Genomic DNA, 19,133 nt, shown 5'->3' with positions numbered 1-19,133 from the left:
ATTATATTAGGCCCATGAAAGTCAATTCCGAGTTTATCGTCCCTTTTTTTTCCCGGGTTGGTGAGGTGACTTTTTCATTTTTCATTTTTCATTATTTCACCAGATTTCATTATTGACCTAAAATGCGTGTTGATTTAAAGCCACACTCATACATGTTATTTATAAACAGGTTTTTATATGGGTAGGGACTAGAAAAGTTAGAAAAGAGCCTGGTTTTGCTTCCAAGTTATGAATTTATATGTTTTACAAACAAAAATATATGTTCCCAATTGCTAAAACTGGTGAAAACACCGATACTTTGAAAATAATGAATTATTTTGGCATTTTTGAAAATTTGACGCGGGTGTATTTGGTTTCCAAAAAGTGACGCGGGCGGGGGACGATAAACTCGGAATCGACTTTCACGCGCCTTATGATAATGTAGCCTATTCTGCATTACGTATTTCGTTTCTTTAGCAAAAGTGACTGAATTGAGTTGAATCATGTCGATTCATGAACCATCTGGTCGGTTTAAGGTGGATATGGGGCATTTTTAATTTATAATTTTGAAATAAATATCATAATTTTATTTGCTAATGTCAATTGAGTGAAATAAAATATGAAAACTTTTTTTTTGTTCTGAAATCATTGACAATAAGCATGAGAGTTCATTTTACGCGGTACAAAGTTGATGTGCGAAATTAGGAAAAAGTGCCGTTTGAACTTGAACTAAGTAAAGTTTTCTTTTTGCCAATATTACTGATTCTACTATAAATCACATTTACGCCATTGCCCCTTTAATTTTTCTGAAACGCAAAAATGCAATAAATTGCTAAAATCATGAAAGTCGATTTTACGCAATGCAAGCTTGATATGCGCGATAATGTCAAAAGTCGTTTTATTTCTGGACGATTTAGTTAATTGGGCACAACGTTTGAACACCGAACTAGTAAGAAACCATGCAAGTAGAGCCATTCCATGTCAACTCCAGGGATGTGCACCGCAGCACCTCTTCAATTTTTTTTTCTTTTTCTGTGTGGTGGTAGATACTGATGAGAAAGTGAAATCCTGAAAATGTGAGCTTCATAGTCCATTTCGTTTTCCCGTGGCATCAATTTGAAATTTAGGGGGTCAGCGTAAAAATGTGTCGCAACGCGAAAGACGATGTTTGGAGGTCCATAAATGTATAAAGGGAACCCCAACAACTTTGAAAAGTATGTATCCCGGGGTACTTTTTTGTGTGGAATTCTAATCTGGCATCAGAAAACTTATAACTCCTTTACTTTAAAAGATAGGGCCCTCAAAATGCAACTTCGTCCATCCAGGACCAACTTCGGGGGGTCAGAACTCCAAAAGTAAAAATATTTTTTTCGTCCATTTTTTTGCCAGTCAGAGCCCTTTGGTAGGACAATACTCTTATCCCATATGGAGCCTATTAGAATACTTTTAGCTGAGATATTACCCATGCAAAACTCCAATTGTACATTTTTTGTACATTTTGACCCCCCTGAAAACCAATGTCAGACAATTTGCCCCACCATCAACTTCAGGTATGTTGAAAATATGTTCTTGGACAACATTTCTGAGAGATATTGGCTTTGGGACTTGATGACTTTGCTTTAAAAACATCAGTTAGGTTTGCCTACTCACATATATGTCATTCCAACCACATCAACAAAATGGGTTGGTTGGTCAGTGGTCATCCCCTCAAATTTTGCTGAAAATCATTTCTAGCATATCTCTATGAGCATAATGAACACATGAAAAAAAATGAATGCTCAACTCCAAGCGGTTTTGGAGATATGGCTTGTCAAAATTTGGCCCAGGCCCCCACTTTTTGCTCTCTCAAGTCACGTTGTTGAATTAGTAGCGTATTGGAACACTCATATTTGACTTTGCAAAAAAGATATTATGCTGAAAAGTACTAACAGGGGTGACTTTAACCCAGAAAAACATAATCTGGCCTCAGAAACAGTGCGTCTTATCTACTTAAGGGCTGGGGTATGAACGTTTGGACAGTATTTATTGTGGGACATTAGAGCACATCAGACATATCGAATTGCATTCTGAATTCGAAGAATGTCATTCTGATATCAAATAATTTTCATTTTTTGAAAATCGCAATTTAATACACATTTTATGACATTTTTGATATTTTAACAGTACTTGAAGTAAACTTTATAAATCTGATGATTTATACTTAAAGTGTATGTTTGGATGAAAAGCCGACGATCAATTGAAAATTTTGACCTTTCGTATTGAAGATATGGATTTTTTCCCAAAACACCAAAAAAAAATAGGTCTTTTTGGGAAAAAAATCCATATCTTCAATATGAAAGGTCAAAATTTTCAATTGACCGTCGGCTTTTCCTCCCTGCTACATACACTTTAAGAATATGTCATTAGATTTATATAATTTACTTCGAGTACTGTTATATATCAAAATTTGAAAAATATCAAATTTTTATAATTTGTCATAAAATTTGTATTATATTGTGATTTTCAAAAATGAAAATTATTTGATATCAGAAAGACATGCTTCGTATTCAGAATGCAATTCGATAGGTCTGAGGTGCTCTCATGTCCCACAAAAAAATACTGTCGAAACGCAATAAACGCTCATTTTAGATCCCTTAAGAGTTATGGGTCTCTCAAAACCTTGTTTCGTTTTGTCAAAATTTTATTTGTCAAAACGAAACAAAAAGAGGTTTTGAGAGACCCATAACTTCTTAAGTAGATAAGATACAATGTTTCTGAGTCAAGATTCTGCTTTTCTGGGTAAAAGTCACCCTAGGTGATACTTTTCAGCTTAATATCTTTTTCGCAAAGTCAAAATATGAGTGTTCCAAAACGCTACTAATTCAACGACGCAACTTGAGAGAGCAAAAGTGGGGCCTGGGCCAAATTTTGACAAGCCATATCTCTAAAACCGCTTGAGTTAAGCATTCATTTTTCCATGTGTTCATTATGCTCATAGAGGTATGCTAGAAATGATTTTGAGCAAAATTTGAGTGGATGACCACTGACCAACCAATCCATTTTGTTGATGTGGTTGGAATGACATATATGTGAGTAGGCAAACCTAACTGACATGACTGATGCTTTTAAAGCAAAGTCATCGAGTCCCAAAGCCAATATCTCTCAGAAATGTTGTCCAAGAACATATGTTCAACATACCTGAAGTTGATGGTGGGGCAAATTGTCTGACATTGGTTTTCAAGGGGGTCAAAATGTACAAAAAATGTACAATTGGAGTTTTGCATGGGTGATCATGGTGATATCTCAGCTAAAAGTATTCTTCTTTTTTTTTTTTTTTTTTTGTTGAAGTTTTTTATTCCCTGTTCTTGGAACTGGTGGAGGGAGAAAAAACATACACAATTGGCCACCAGTTCCCAACGATCATGAATTAAAACATAATATTATAGTCAAAATGTTTAAGAACAGGTACAAAGGACAATCACAAAAGAGACAAAGACGATGGACAAAGAGAACGTTCACTCTTACAAACAAAACACAAGCACTAGTCTTGTGTCAAACAAGTGCACACATTACTTGGTTACACCCATCTTGATCCTGCCATAATCAGTTTGAAAATAATTGAAGAAAAGGACAACAAGTATTCTAATAGGCTCAATATGGGATAAGAGAATTGTCCTACCAAAGGGCTCTGACTGGCAAAAAATGGACAAAAAAATTTACTTTTGGAGTTCTGACTCCCCGAAGTTGGTCCTGGATGGACGAAGTTGCATTTTGAGGGCCCTATATCTTTTAAAGTAAAGGAGTCATAAGTTTTCTGATGCCAGATTTGAATTCTACACAAAAAAGTACTCCAGGATACATACTTTTCAAAGTTGTTGGGGGCTCCCTTTATACATTTTATGGACCTCCAAACATCGTCTTTCGCGTTGCGACACATTTTTTACGCTGACCCCCCCTAAATTTCAAATTGATGCCACGGGAAAACGAAATGGAGTATGAAGCTCAAATTTTCAGGATTTTACTTTCTCATCAATATCTACCACCACACAGAAAAAGAAAAAAATTGACGAGGTGCTGCGGTGCACATCCCTGGAGTTGACATGGAATGGCTCAGTAAAGTTTTTCTGTTAGCCAAGATGGGACTGATTCCAGTGTATAGTATTGTTGCCATGATCTCATTAATTTTTTTCTGAGAAGCAAAATTACAATAGTATAATTGTTATAGTTACATCTACACTGCGTTGTACGGTGTAATAATAATTTTCCCAGATGCTTGCCTCTAAATGTAGGCCGGGCCTATATAATTATGAGTCCATTTATTCATGAAAAGAGCTACCCCCATAAAACTTTTTGGTATAGCCTTTGTGACTTTCGACACACATACACAAGAGTTCTTTTGTTGTTCTCTGTATCAGGATTATTACATCATTAAATGCTAGGTACTGATGAAGAGTATAACCCACTAAATCTTGCTGCTAGTGAGTGTTAATGATTTACTGTCACACAGGTATGTAAATTTGTCAAACTATTTGTTGAGTAACTTTACCTTTTAGATGACATATCTTGGTAAGATACAAAGGAATTTTGGCAAGAAAGATGAAATTTAAAAACAAAGATCTTCTCCCGGGGATCTTCTGTTACCGCCTACATGGATATTAGCCTACTATGTATGATGATCTTGCGCTCATGTAATGAGGTATGTTATCAGTTTAAAGATATTATTTCCTTTTAGATGTAGATTTATCATTAATTTGATGATATAAGATAAAAGTATTGTTTCAGTTTAGATTTTAGACACTTTCAAAATATTTAAGTGTAAAGTATTTCGTATGTGTGTGGCTCACTATATTACATATAGGCCATGTTAGGAGCTATTAGGTTAACAGAATTGCTATAATTAACACCCAAAAGTGCTTTCGAGTGCTTTTCGAAACTAGAACTTTTGTTCAGATTATGTACGACAGTCACATTTTTAATGCTTAGTTTAATAAGATTTGCAAATAAAAGGCTATAGGTAGTTTATGGAATTTAGTCTTTTGTTAAATTGTCAAACAAGAGATTTGCATTTTAGCTTGGAACTTCTCTATACAGTGTATCAGTGTAATAACTCATAAGGAAGTGCAAATAGAGGTCAAGTGATGGTGTCATAAACATCTCAAAAAAGTAACTAACCCCTTTAAATAATGGCCATTATTAAAAAACGGGCGATTGTATTACAAATCTGTAAAATGCGTTGGAAGCAGAATTTATTTCTTCGCATTTTGACACCTCGTTTGTAGCAATTGTCTGAATATTGACGTCACAGCGTACATTTAAATCAATGTATTCCAAGATTTGAAAGTTGCAGTAAATTCTCATTGATTTGTATTCAGTATAATGGAAGGAAATCTGTGCAATGATATCTGAGTGTTTTTGTATTGTTGTAAGTGCAACTTTCAAATCTGGACCACACTACATTAAATTAACCGATGTTTTATCATTTTCTGGGCTATCGTATCAAATGAGGTGTCAAAATGTGCAGAAATAAATTCTGCTTCCAACGCATTTTACAGATTTGTAATACAATAGCCCGTTATTACTCTGAATAATAGCCATTATTTAAGGGGGGTTAGTTACTTTTTTTGAGATGTATAGTAACAGAATACATGTAGAAAGACCATATTTAGATACAAGTTGTTGTTTATGTTATGATATTAATATATAGGTGTTATATTTCAAAGATTAATACGATACATAAATTTTGATTTTACTATATATCACGCCACACCCCTTTTAATTTTTTAGAAAAGCAAAAATGCAATTTTTAATCATCAAAGTTGATTTTACGCAATGCAAGCTTGATATGCGCGAAAATGTCAAAAGGGGTCCAACTCGTTTTATTTCTGGACGATTTAGTTAATTGAACATAGCGTTTGAACCTCGCCCCGCGGGGAACCCCGAACTAGTAAAGAAACCTGATCGTGTGCAAAGGTATCGAGTAAGTCTCTGATGTAGGCCTATAGACGAATCCAATTTCACGCATTCCTATACCTCAATGGCTGCCAAAGTTGGGTACCCGTCGGCTCAATCTCACCTAAAATGTGAAATAATGCGGCCTTGGAGGGTATTTTTTAAAATACCCTCCAAGGCAGTTTAAAAACTGCATTCTATCACTCGTGTTAAACGTAGACAAAAGAATGATGACAGTTTACAACACAAAATAATCTAACATCGATTTTTAGCTTTTTGGTGTTGCGGGGACCCAAAGATGGCCGACCAAATCCTGACCATGTATGACTTGGCTCGTTGGATTCGTCTATATAATAAAAAATATTCATAATAATAATAATAATATAATAATATCGTATACTCGCATGGTCGAGCAATATTCATCAACTCAAATAGGGTTTTTAAGGCCATTGCAATTACACAATGTAGGCCTATCACTAAAAATAACGATTTTCCATTTATTCAAACAAAAACAATATGCCACGTTGGTAAATACCCGAAGGTCTATTTTCTTGAATAGGCAATACACACTCAGAACTTTAGTCATCAGCTTCTATTGTATGCATAATCGCGCTAAAAGTTGATCGATATAATCAAAGAGGTTTTAAATAGAAATAGAGTCGCAATAGATTATATAATCTTTTGTTCGTTTGATGCCGATTAGAAGTTGCGACAGGCTATTCATAAAAGTGGTACCATTGTTTCGAATAAAGGGTTCCGCCATTAAATTGGTCACTGATCCGGCATCATATTAACGCTCTACACAACAGGCGAGTATCAATAAGTGACCACACTACAGTCATGTGTAAGGGCAGTCATGTGTAAAGTGGTACCATTGTACTCATGTATTCCAAATGTGTGCTTGTGTGGGTCTGAAGACTATAAGGAGGCTTTAGCTGTCGATGCAATCATCTTTACCACCCACCTGACGATAGGTGTTTCATTTAAATAAATTGAATGCTCTTGGTGATCGATTACACATTAGAATGTATGAAGGCTGCCATTTCCAGTCCATATACATTATCTATATGACACCGTATAATGGTAGTCGCTATACGTATACATGTAAGTATAAGTATAGGCCTATAAAGGTTGTTTTTAAGAAATTTCCATTTAATTTTATTTTAAGAAGGAGATTGGTATAGAAATAGTGGCGTATCCAAAGAGGGGAGGGGGTTGGGGAGGGACAGATTCACCTCTGTGAGAAGTCTTGGGAGGGGGGAGGGAGGAAGAGGAGAGGAAGGGATATGGAGAATGAGAGAGGGCTGGAGGAAGGGATAATAAAAACAAGTAGATAAATAGAAATATAAGGAAAATGATGGGAATGAGAGAGGGAGAGTGAGAGGGGACAATGAGAGCGAGGGAGTGATAAAATGTAGGCCTAGGAAAGAATAAGTACGGAAAAGAAAGGAATGATGAATACATTTAATAATAATTATTAGGCCTATATAATAACTAAACACATAACAGCACTGGGCAGCCATTCGACGATGTCAATGCCTTTATTCGTTACGTAATTAAAACGCCCAGTCAGATGTATTTCACACCTACCAAACACAACTCACCCAATTTCGCAAACTGGACGTTGAATGTACACTCTCATGAATATTGATTGGCAACATTTTCCAATATGTCAGCGCTCTAATCGGAAACAATAGAACAATAGACCCTGCAGAGCGTTGGATATAATAATGTTGAAATCAGCACAATAGAAGCAAGGGGGTGACACTAAATTCACGGTTGTTCTATTAGCAACGCAAAACCTATGAAAAATCCCGCTGGTTTACTAGCTAGAAAGTGAGGCCAGTTATCGATCCGTTATGAATAATTCATGTTCGAACCCTTGGATCATGTTAATTGATATTGGCAAATAACAACGTTGTTAGTTTTGCGAACTTTGCCTGTTCAATGAGAGTATAGCGCGCCCCAATACATCTGGGCACAAACCAGACGAAAACGATCCAGTTTAATGAAATGGCGGACGGGTATTCCCATCAGGCACCAGTGATATGTTTTTTCAAAGAAAGTCTACTAATTTGATATGAAATGACATTTTGCAATAGCAAAGTCAAAATTAGGACTTGCTGTCAATAATATGAAGGAAATATGTGACAGAGGCAAGGTGTGAAATACAAGTAGTATTTGAAGTTACAATAACCTTTGATACCCGACCTGACCTTCCATCATGGCGCCTTATTCGTCTTATGTATTTCTTTTATGCTCTCAAGTAAAATAAAATACCAATCTGCACTAAGCAGACAGAATGTTACTTGGCTCCCTGCATGAATTATTGATTTTATACGGAGGTAAAGAAATGCACAGTTGACTATAGGACTATGCAAGCCGTGCAACAATACTCCAAATATTTACGGTAAATCTGAATAATGGTCACATGTTGGCATATCATGTGTTCGGGAAATCACGTGGCAACATTTTAAGATTTCAGGCTTGTTTACTAGTTAATTGCCATTTGTACTCTTTATTATTTATCTTTGTTAATTAACATATATTTTAAATGCTGATAAATCGTGGTTGGCTGCCCATGATATCTGTTAAATTCAATGTTTTATGAATATAATTCTACCACGCAGAGGGGGTTACGCAGCAGAATTTCACACCACCTGACTTAGCTAGATTTCGAAGCTCTGCTCTTCAAATTCATGTAAATTTCAAAGTTTATACACTTAAATATTTAATATGATACTAATTTTTTGTTATAACCAACTGGTACACGAAATATACTAGCTTATTACCTATACAGAAAGGTGATTATCAGCCTTCACTCAGCAATTTGACATGCCCGGCATATGCAGCCATTCTCCGTCTGGATAACATGACTGTCGCCCTCAATACGTCTGGGCACAAATTCAAATAACAATACGCTATTTACATATCAATGCGGCCTCATGCTAATTAAAGCTGCCGCTTCCAGGAGTTCTTCTATGATAGAACTTATCCAGTCCACGTCATTCATGTGTGACCTCTAACGAAAGGCGCTGGTTGCCGTAGTATTCCTCATTCAAACCAATTCAATGTACGACCTCGGAGTTACCTGCATGACTTTGGCGGGCTATTTTGAAACAGTCATGGTCGCACATGCAGGTACTTCTTTTGAAAAAAATCCTAAACAAAGATGTGTCAGTTAAAAACATAGTGCTTGGATAAACATTTAAAAAAAAATCCTGGTGTTAAAATTAGGCATGGAATTGTGTTTTTTAGTGTAAGAATTTTGATTTTCATAGGGCTTAACTTTAGTTCACCACGTAAACTTATGGCTCAAAATTCGGACCGCTCGCCAATAAGTTTACTGCTTTCTATGTTTTGAAATTTGTTGACGTTTTAACGATCCCCGATTCCCGGTCGCTTATTTTAGCCGTGTCACGTCACATGCATGACGCTGGTGGGTACCAACCAAACTTCAGAAGAAAAAAAACCTCGATCGCCGATAACGATGTGATATGGGACTTACATAGGATTACACAGAGATATTTCTTGCCAAAATTTGACCATTTCTAGGCAAGTTGGCCCTACTTTGTCTGCGTTATATGAAAAAGGACAGTTGTTACGAGCCGTACTTGACTCAAGGCCAAAATCACCTTTTACCCGAACTCACACGAATGCACAACACAAATACACTGTTCGTTTAAGCTAACAAAATCTAAGTCTTTAATTGAAAGCAAGTTTCGTTTGGTACAATATAATGACTACAAATGCACATATACATTAATCAAATATAATCACTCTTTATCTATTTTGTACTTAGCCAGCATTCTTCTTCTTGGTGATCATAAAGTTCTTGTAATGTTCTGGACGACTGATGTAATATATCCCTATTCACTTGTCCTGCGACAATAAGCGAAGTCCTTTGTACACTTGCATTGATAACTCCTTGCGTATAAAATCCTTACACGAAAATGGTGTTCTCCAAACACGTTTACAACTCCTTGCGCAATTCTCCTATACTAAACTCCTTGCGCCGTCCTCCTATGCTAAACTCCTTGCGCCGTTCTCCTATGCTAAACTCCTTGCACAGTTCTCCAAATTTAACTCCTTGCGCTGCTTTCTCCAAACTTGGTGCTATTTCCACCTTTCACACAATATCTTCAGGAAGCAGGACTGCGATGCAGTTGTCCCCACTTATTTTGACAGTTGCGTTGAATCAAAATACCAGACTTCAGCAAGTCGACAGAAGAATATATTTCCTTTCTTGGAAGAATAACGTTCTTTGACGTATTCTAGATCTTCTCCGACAACACTGGTAAATAGTAGCACTTTGACTACATAAAATATTTCTGGTTTGTAATTTCCTTTCTTTCAAGGAATTGGACTGTAAGCATAGCCCAGATCAACACTATCAACTGTGACAATTATTGTGTTTACATTTCTTATATATCAAGCATGGAAAAAAAAACCCATTCTATTATGGGCCATTTACTACCTTCACATTATGCTCAATCTGGGAAATTCCAAAGTCTTAATTATAACATAAACCTTTCACATGACATCACTTCCTGAGGGGAAAACCCATTACATCACTTCCTGAGGGGAATCCCATATATGATGTCATCTCTTTACAATCTGAAGGGGGTTTCCAAATATTCCAAATTAGATATGATTCAACTTGTTTTGCTCAATTTGAGAGGGAATTCCCTAAAATGTCATCACTCATGTAACTTTGTAAACAAAGATAAATCATCAAATTAAATTACTCAGGGCACATCACACAGTCTTAAGTAAGTATAAGTGCAACGCTTTTGATGTTTTGATGTTTTGGGAGACTGGGAGGGTTCAGAACAAAAAAATGATGGAGCCTATTCTTGACTGTAATATTACTTCAACCAGTTGCCGTGCGGTAACAGTCTTATAAGATGGACAGATAGTATCAGTTTGTGAATGAGGACATCGTATAAGTTCCTTGTACTAGCTTAACTTCGCCCACGAGCTTTTTTCGGAATTCATTTTTAGCGTTTCAAACTAATATAGTTTGCTAAATAAAGATATTTCCCACCTCTGTAAGGCACATCGTGTGGGTCTATATAAGAGTATATATTATAGTTTTGTCAGAATATCCGTTTTGATTTCACCTTTTTTCACTTGCGACTGCCAAAATGTCCAACTCAGTACTTCATTTCTAATATAACCAGCAGAAATAATCGATATTTCTATTGTAGCTTGCGAAATCATCCATCCATGGGTAACATTCGCGGCAGTGATTTTGACAAAATTGGTAGTCGGAATTGAAAAATGGTGCAATCAAAACCGTAATTGTGACAAAACTTTTATAATATAGCTCATTGTGATGTGCGTTAGAAAGTTGGGAAAAATCCTTCAGTAGCGAACTATATTACTCTGAAAAGCTAAAAGGTTGATCAAAAAAAAAAAAAGAAAAAAAAAAAGCTCGCGGGCCAAGTTGAAGCCTATCAAACTCGGAAATACACTAAATGACTAAATGACGTTTAACACTAGGATTTGAAAATATTATATATAGTATCAAGCATATAGTTTTTCCAGACATTTACTGAAAAAAATTGTTGCTTTTCATTTGGCCGAGAAAATTAATTTATAAGTGTAACTCAAGATTTTACTCATTTCAACACTAAATTCGACCATTTGTATTGCCTAAATGACTGAGTGGGTCTTGTACAACAATAGCCATCGGTCGACTAGAGTTATGAGTGTACGTCTCATTTTAATCTCGGAAAAGAAGATTTGATTTATAGAAAAGCGACGCTGCATAAAGTACTAATTATGGCTGCTTTAGACTTCTAACGAATGTTTGATGAATAGTAAAATGAATAATATATTTCTACCAGAAATTCGACATAACATATAATTGATTTCCGTCAACACAACATTCGTTAAAGTTGTCGTCATCAAATGTACTGCAGAGAAAGGTCATGGCCCCTAATACTGGGGTGTTACGAGTCGTACTTGACTCAAGGCCAAAATCACCTTTTACCCGAACTCACACGAATGCACAACACAAATACACTGTTTGATTAAGCTAACAAAATCTAAGTCTTTAATTGAAAGCAAAATATGATTGGTACAATATATGACAACAAATGCACATACAAAAATAATCACGCAATCACAATAATATTTTAACTTATTAGTACTTAGCCAGCATTCTTCTTCTTGAAGATAACAAAGTTCTTGCAATGTTCTGGACGGCTGATGTAAATATCCTTAATCACTTGTCCTGCGAAAATCAGCGAAGTCCTTTGTACACTTGCACGTATAAAATCCTCACGCAAAAATGGTGCTGCTTACTCCAAACAATGATCTCCTTGCGCTGTTTTCCCTAAACGCTTATCTCCTTGCGCTGCTTTCTCCAAACATTTATCTCCTTGCGCTGCTTTCTCCAAAAATGGTGTTTCTGTCACCAATCACTCTTTCTCCAGGGAACAGGCTTCTTTAACACTGCTCCGCTGTATTTGACAGATGTGTTGTTTTTATAAACCCAGCAAACTCCAGTAATTCGACAGAAGAGCTTTAATCCTTTGATGAGGAAGAGCACATTTGTGTACTCGAAATATCCTTCATTGCTGTATTAAAATAGCTCAATTATTGGCTATGTAAACTGGTTAAAATGTACTTCTATTTTTGAAGTACCAAGACCAACATAACATACACATGTGGAGTTTTACAATCTCCCATGACATTCTGTCATAATAAAGGCTATTGCAGCCTGTCATATCTGCATTCAGATGATAATAATTGTAACATTTTCCATAAAGTCCTTCACAATCCGCAGTAGACCCTATATCTTATTTTGGTCCATTTTCGTAACTTTGAAATAACTTCCAGCTTGTCGGTGAAAACCTCCATCCATCTTCATCGCTTAGAGGCTGTTTTAAATAGCACTGTAGGAAACTCATGATCTTCATGGCCACACCCAGTAATACTCCTTCACAAACAACTCCTTGAGTATCCCGATTTTAACTGGTTAACATTATTTACTCTCTTTTTGAGAGCTATAGCCTTATCCATTCACATTACAATCATATCGATACAGGTCTGCCTAGAATTATTGCAAACATGATGTTTTGTAGCAAATCTTGGATTTTCCCAATGTTCTAATAACAGACATTAACATTTCACCTTACATCACTTCCTGTGGGGTTTTCCCACGATGTCATTCTTTCTTTACAGTCTCAGAGATTTTCCCCTCGACATAAATTGTCTTAATAAATGATGTTGTTATTTCTATGATAGGGGTTTCCCAGAAAAGTCTTAATATTACAAACTATTGCATGATTATAAAGGTAAATTCCCCTATTTCATGAAACAGAATTATACAGGGTACATCACAGGGGTTAATTACAAAAGTGCTCAGACTGTGTTAAAACCTACCCCCATGTATTCTTCAGATCATAAAGATTCAGAAAGAGAATAGTTTGACCTATCTGCGATGTACCGTTTTCGAGTTATAAGTAAAAATGTCAAAGGGCAAGTTTTGACCTCTACAGGGGACAAATTTGAAAAATTGCCCGATTTTAATCATTATTATGTTCTCAGAATCTTCCTTCCTATACTTTGTACAGAGTTGAAGAGTCCAATATAATCAACATTTGGACTCAAAACTTGGACTGTGTTGATAGGCTAATTTTTTCCCCAAAAATTTTGTTTTCTACAATTTTTTGACCAAAACTTATTTTTGACTTGCTCATTTTTGAACAAAAATCACATTTTTGTCCAAAAAATCACATTTCTTTTACCAAAAATCACATTTTATTTTTTTACCAAAAGTCATGTTTTTGAGCAAGAAAAGATTCTGAAAACATAATAATGATAAAATTGGATGGTTTTTTCACCCAATACTCAAATTTATTGGTCTCGCTATGAGTTTAAAATATTGACTCGACTTCGTCTCGTCCAATATTTTAAAACTCATAGCTCGACCAATAAATTTGTGTATTGGGTTAAAACCATCCAATTTTATATCAAAATTGTCCAGATGGACAATTTACAATGTAAAAGGCCCATTTTTTTGCGTGATTTTGCGGTGTCCGCAGTCTATTGATTTCATGCTCATGCTTACGTAATCAGGTAGACCTATGTGGTATAATTTATACATATATGTATTTGGTATGAAAGACAAAGGTACAATCTTTATGTGATCATAAAGAAATTCCGTCAAAATATTCAGTATAATTATGGGGTCAAAGGTCAACTCATGGTGTCAGTTCATGGTCGTTTATCGCACTATATTCCTGGGACTACCAGATGATGGATGACGGGTACGGCATCATGCAGTTATTGTTAACTATACATGTATGAACACAACACAGGGGCACTCACAATAGGCAATTGAACCCTACTGGTAGCGCTGTGTTGTAGCTATATGGGATGAACTAGTTAGCATCATATATCAAAAAGTATAAAAGCTATGATTTTAGTACTTGCTCTATGTTTCAATTACTTATTCTTTTCCAAATATCTGAATCTTCAACCCGGTACAAGCTTTAATAACGGGGGAACATACATTTTTTTTAAAAGAAATCCTACCATCTATCCAAACTCGCCGTGTTATTCCAATGCACATTTTGCTTCACCGGGCAGCCATTTTTTTGGTCGTATTTGGAAGATTGGTATCATAAAACCGTCATAGGTACACATTTAGTACTTTCTGTCAATCAATTATGGCTAGTACATGTCAATCTTTAAATAATTGGCATAGTCCTTATAATAACGGTGGTCTGCCTTGATGAGTAAATGACAGCAAACAGCTGCAAACCAGTGAAAAATACCCCAAAACTCGGTCAGTGGAGCTCCGCTCGTACATGTCAATAGTGTCATTATCGATTGGATTAGTCGTCCGTAGCGGACAATTCGGTCGCTCATTGGATCAATATTATCAGGTGGTAATAAATTTGCATTGGACAATAGATTACTATATAATGGTTTAGTACTGCATATATCGGTTTAATCTTCAATAAGCGGGTTTATGGCTGGAAAGGTCACGGTGAATATGCCGTGGACGACACTGCACTATGGGTCGTGTCATCAACATATTATTCTCACACCATTTTCACTGTTATATATTTTCTGTGTTGATGATTTTTGGAAACTTAATTCTTCTTCATTATTTTATATATTTCAGGTCGCGTACGTATGTCAAGTCACAACATGGCCGTCGAACCTACCACAGAACCTCTAAAAGTGTTTATCTGGTCAACCGGTCGCTCTTTGTCTAATGCGTTTCTCAAATGCATGACATATGTGCCGGATACTATAGCGTGGCATGAACCGTACTCGAAGATTGGAAAATTCTCTGATGTAGTTGCCAGTAGTGCTATAGTCCCAGATGCGGAGTCCAGACCTGTACGAAACTTGGTAAAGAACCTCGGAGGCGCATCTGCAGTAGCCAAGATAGAAAGTGGGTACGACGCAAGTGACAAAGATTACGATTGGCTAAAAGAACAATTGGAATCTGATTTACCTGATGGAAAGACCATGCTTTTTGTCAAAGATAATGGAGCGATAATTGGTAGATTAGCACTTCATGATAAAATCCCAAAGGGATTTCGTCACACCTTTCTGATACGAAATCCTAAGATATCGATTATGTCTCGCGCAAAGATGTATCTAAAAACACTGCAAACGAAGTCCGTTAACCTTGATGGGCAAAACACCCCTTTCTTTCAGAAAAATGAGTATTTGAATGCGTTATGGAAGTACGTCAAATCTGAGGGTTTGGAGTCCCGCCCTGTTATCATTGATGTTGACGATTTGTTGGAGAATCCGAAAGAAATACTTGAGGCTTATTGTAAAGAAATTGGTATTCCATTCACCGAAGATCTACTGACATGGCCCGCTGGGGATGAAGTCATGACAAAGCTATGGATGGTACCCAAGCAATCCATTCTTATTTTCCGTATATTGGGATTTGGTGACAAAGCCTTTGCACACACCGAGTTTAAGAAACTTCCCGTGCCAGCTTTTGACGGTAGCAGCAAAGACGATGAATTTATGAACATGATCAAGCAGTTTCCATCAACATTACCGATATCAATGGAAGATGTGAAGGAGGTAATCGACAGTGAAATGCCCTACTATGAAGAAATGTTCAGCAAACGGCTAACTGTAAATAAATAAAGAACCAATCATGTACGAATTGTACACCTATGCTGGATTGAACTTTCATATTGACGAACAGTATAAATGCCGTGTTCGGACATCATCTAGTATCGATTTTTTAATTTGTTACTAATAGACTAATTTGATAATAATTAGCCTTTCTGGTAATAGACCAATCGTGTATAGACTAAATGGGTATTACTAAACATCTCAAAAAAAGTAACTAACCCCCCTTAAATAATGGCCATTATTCAAAAAGGGACCATTGTATTATAAATCTGTAAAATGCGTTGGAAGCAGAATTTATTTCTGCACAAATGTTATATTCAATACAATCCGTAATATTTTGGCTAAAAGAAGACGTTTAGTTGGTTTATTTACTAGCCTGGGTTCAAAAGTTATGTCCGATTAACTAAATCGTCCAGAAAACGTGTCGGGCCACTTTTTACATGTTTGCGCATAATCAAGTTTGCACCGCGTAAATATGCTTATCGAATTCAACTTTTAGTGACTATCACTCACTTGTGGACCGCTCTCTTCTGAAGGGCATTAAAGCTAAACCACTTGACGGATATATTTTGTACTTGCTGTCAATCAAGAATAATGCATATATTACATGGAGGCTCAAAAACGGAGTAGGTGGGGCATCTGCAAAATATGTAAGTAAAAAAAAAAAAAAAAAACAACTCCCATATCTGTCCATAACTTTGGTCAGTGGAGCGAGCCAGGGATTTCAAGTGGGTGATTATTGATTGGCAAGTGCCATATTTGGGCATAAGTGCAGTCCACCATTCAATGTGGAGAATGGGCGCGGGCTGGGCTAGACTTTATCGATTGATTTTGCTGGAATAATTTCCTGTTAACCAGGTTTAAGTACTGCAAAGGTCGAATCATGTTTGCTGTGTAGTATATAACTGCACTATGATTATAATGTTTGGACAAGTTCATTCGGAATGTTGGATTCAGCTGTTAACATGGTTCTTTTGGACAATTCCAGTGAAAATGATGTTGACTACTCACATTTTAGTGACGTTTCACCACTACACTAGTGGTTTCATCAGACTGACAACTCATCACATCTGACTGCTTCCTTTTACAGGCAACACGAATCGTTGAGGGCGTGATGAGGTCAAAGATGTTGTTGAGTGAATATGCCCCCTAGTCCTTATTCAGAGTGTCATTTCCTTTTCGGCATATCCAGATGGCTTCTTTTAGCTATCTAGTGGTCTTGTCAGCTTCTCTGTCGATAACTTTTGAGTCCTCCCAATTGATTGAATGATTGGTAGAGGCAACGTGGTCAGTGATAGCTGACTTGCAAATGTCTGTGATAGATAATTTTCAGCTAGCACGAGTGCATGGTTTAGTTTCTACACCTCTTTTGGTGTCCTTTCAAGCGAACGCCGAACAGTCGGCCGCGCCGGTTTCTCCACTATATATACCAGCACGTCATCGTTTTGCTTTGAGATAGGCTTTGTTTTAGGAGTAGCTCTGTCTTGTTTTACTTTCTTGATTGATGGGGTATCCGCAACAAGATAAGGCTTCGCGAATATTTTTCTCCTCTTTTTGCTTGTCCGCTTCCTCAGTAACTAAAGCATCGCTCTGATCTAACAGAGTTCTGACCACTCCTAAACTTTTGATGTAATGGATGGTGGGAGGATACTGACAGGGGAATGACACTAAATTCACGGTTTTTGTATTAGCAGCGCAAACAAACCTATGACACCTATGACGAATGTTCTTGGCTTGCTCTTAACAAAGTGAGGCATGGTATGATCGGTTATGAATAATTCACATCAACTCTTACTCGGCCCATGTGATTGAGGTCACCACATAAAGATGTCGTAAATTTAATGAATCGAACCTGCTGAAGAGAGTAAAAAACGCCCTCTACCACGGTCTAGCCGTGATTTGTTTTTCAAGAAAGTCTTCTAATTTAATAAGGGAATGTCTTTGTGCTATAGTAATGTCGAAATTAGGACTTACTGTCAAACATACGAAGGAAATGCATGACAGGTATAAAATATGAATACAAGTGAGTATTTGAAGTTACAAAAACATGTGATGCATCACGCGACCTTGTATTATAAGGCGCCGTATTTGCCTGTGTGTTGGTATTCATGTCCTCCTCATTGTCCTGTGATATCAATCGTGTATCAATCTTCACTAATCAGACATACATGATGCAGTCATGTCTACAGTAGAATTCATCTCGACCTTTGCAGGACTTAACCCCATTAAAAGCTATTAAACCAAGATAACTCATTGAAGCAGCTCAACTCATTAAATCAGATCTTCTCTGGTTGTGCACAAGTGTCTGTTTTCAATGTGCGACATCGCAATAAAGCTGGTATTATAGCTTCAGTTGGGTAACCGATTATAAAGGAAACGAAAGGAAACAATGGTATGTGTACCTTTGTTCACGAAATGAGACAAAGACCTGCTTTTTGTTAACCAGCATTCTTCAAAATGAGCAACATAATGATTGTTGACTTAACACGGTTTGGAAATAATTTCTTCATATTTTTGGTGTTATCTGTCGTTTACATATCCTTCCTAAAACACAAAAGTGCGACCCTCTCCAAACATCTAAATTAGCTAAAAATTTAGGACATGTTACAAAACTATATTTTCTAGAACCTATTTAGAATAGTTAAAATGTAGCTTGTACCGTTTTTTTGTGGCATCCTTCAGAAGTGAGCGGTCCGATACCAATATTTTCGGTCAAATCCCCATTCAATTAACACGGGGAGTTGGCTAGCTATGCCTTGCCCTCACTCATATTTTACTGATTTCTGAACATCTAACCTAGCTGTAATTGTAGGTTATGTTAGAGAAATATATTTGCTAGAAGTTTGGAGAATAGCTAAAATATTGGCTGGTTATTTTTCACACAGTGATGTTAACTAGGCAAGTGCCCATTCTTCCAACGTACATCATTTGTAGAGGTCACGCGTCAATGGTGAGAGCACTGTGTATTGTGTATAGGAAAACGGACAGTAACTGCAGTATGAATGGTAATTGGCTCCCGGCACGAATTATTGAATTTATAAGTAGGTAAAGAAAATCACACAATAGTGACTACAGTGTTAGAGTAAAGCAATAAA

At 36.6% G+C, this 19,133-nt stretch overlaps 1 protein-coding gene across 1 annotated transcript; it reads left to right on the top strand.

Annotated features, from left to right (window-relative positions):
• The first annotated feature begins 4,400 nt into the window (after positions 1-4,400).
• Positions 4,401-16,688, top strand: LOC140147631 (uncharacterized). The gene is made up of 2 exons (XM_072169406.1): positions 4,401-4,465; positions 15,053-16,688. Exons 1-2 carry the CDS (start codon positions 4,447-4,449, stop codon positions 16,045-16,047), a joined length of 1,014 nt encoding a protein of 337 aa, XP_072025507.1. The 5' UTR covers positions 4,401-4,446; the 3' UTR covers positions 16,048-16,688.
• Positions 16,689-19,133: the final 2,445 nt, after the last annotated feature.

This window comes from Amphiura filiformis, chromosome 3 (genome assembly GCF_039555335.1).
Source record: "Amphiura filiformis chromosome 3, Afil_fr2py, whole genome shotgun sequence".
Lineage (NCBI taxonomy): Eukaryota > Metazoa > Echinodermata > Ophiuroidea > Amphilepidida > Amphiuridae > Amphiura > Amphiura filiformis.
Note: the sequence above shows the minus strand (reverse complement) of the source record. Positions and strands in the feature narration are given on the sequence as shown.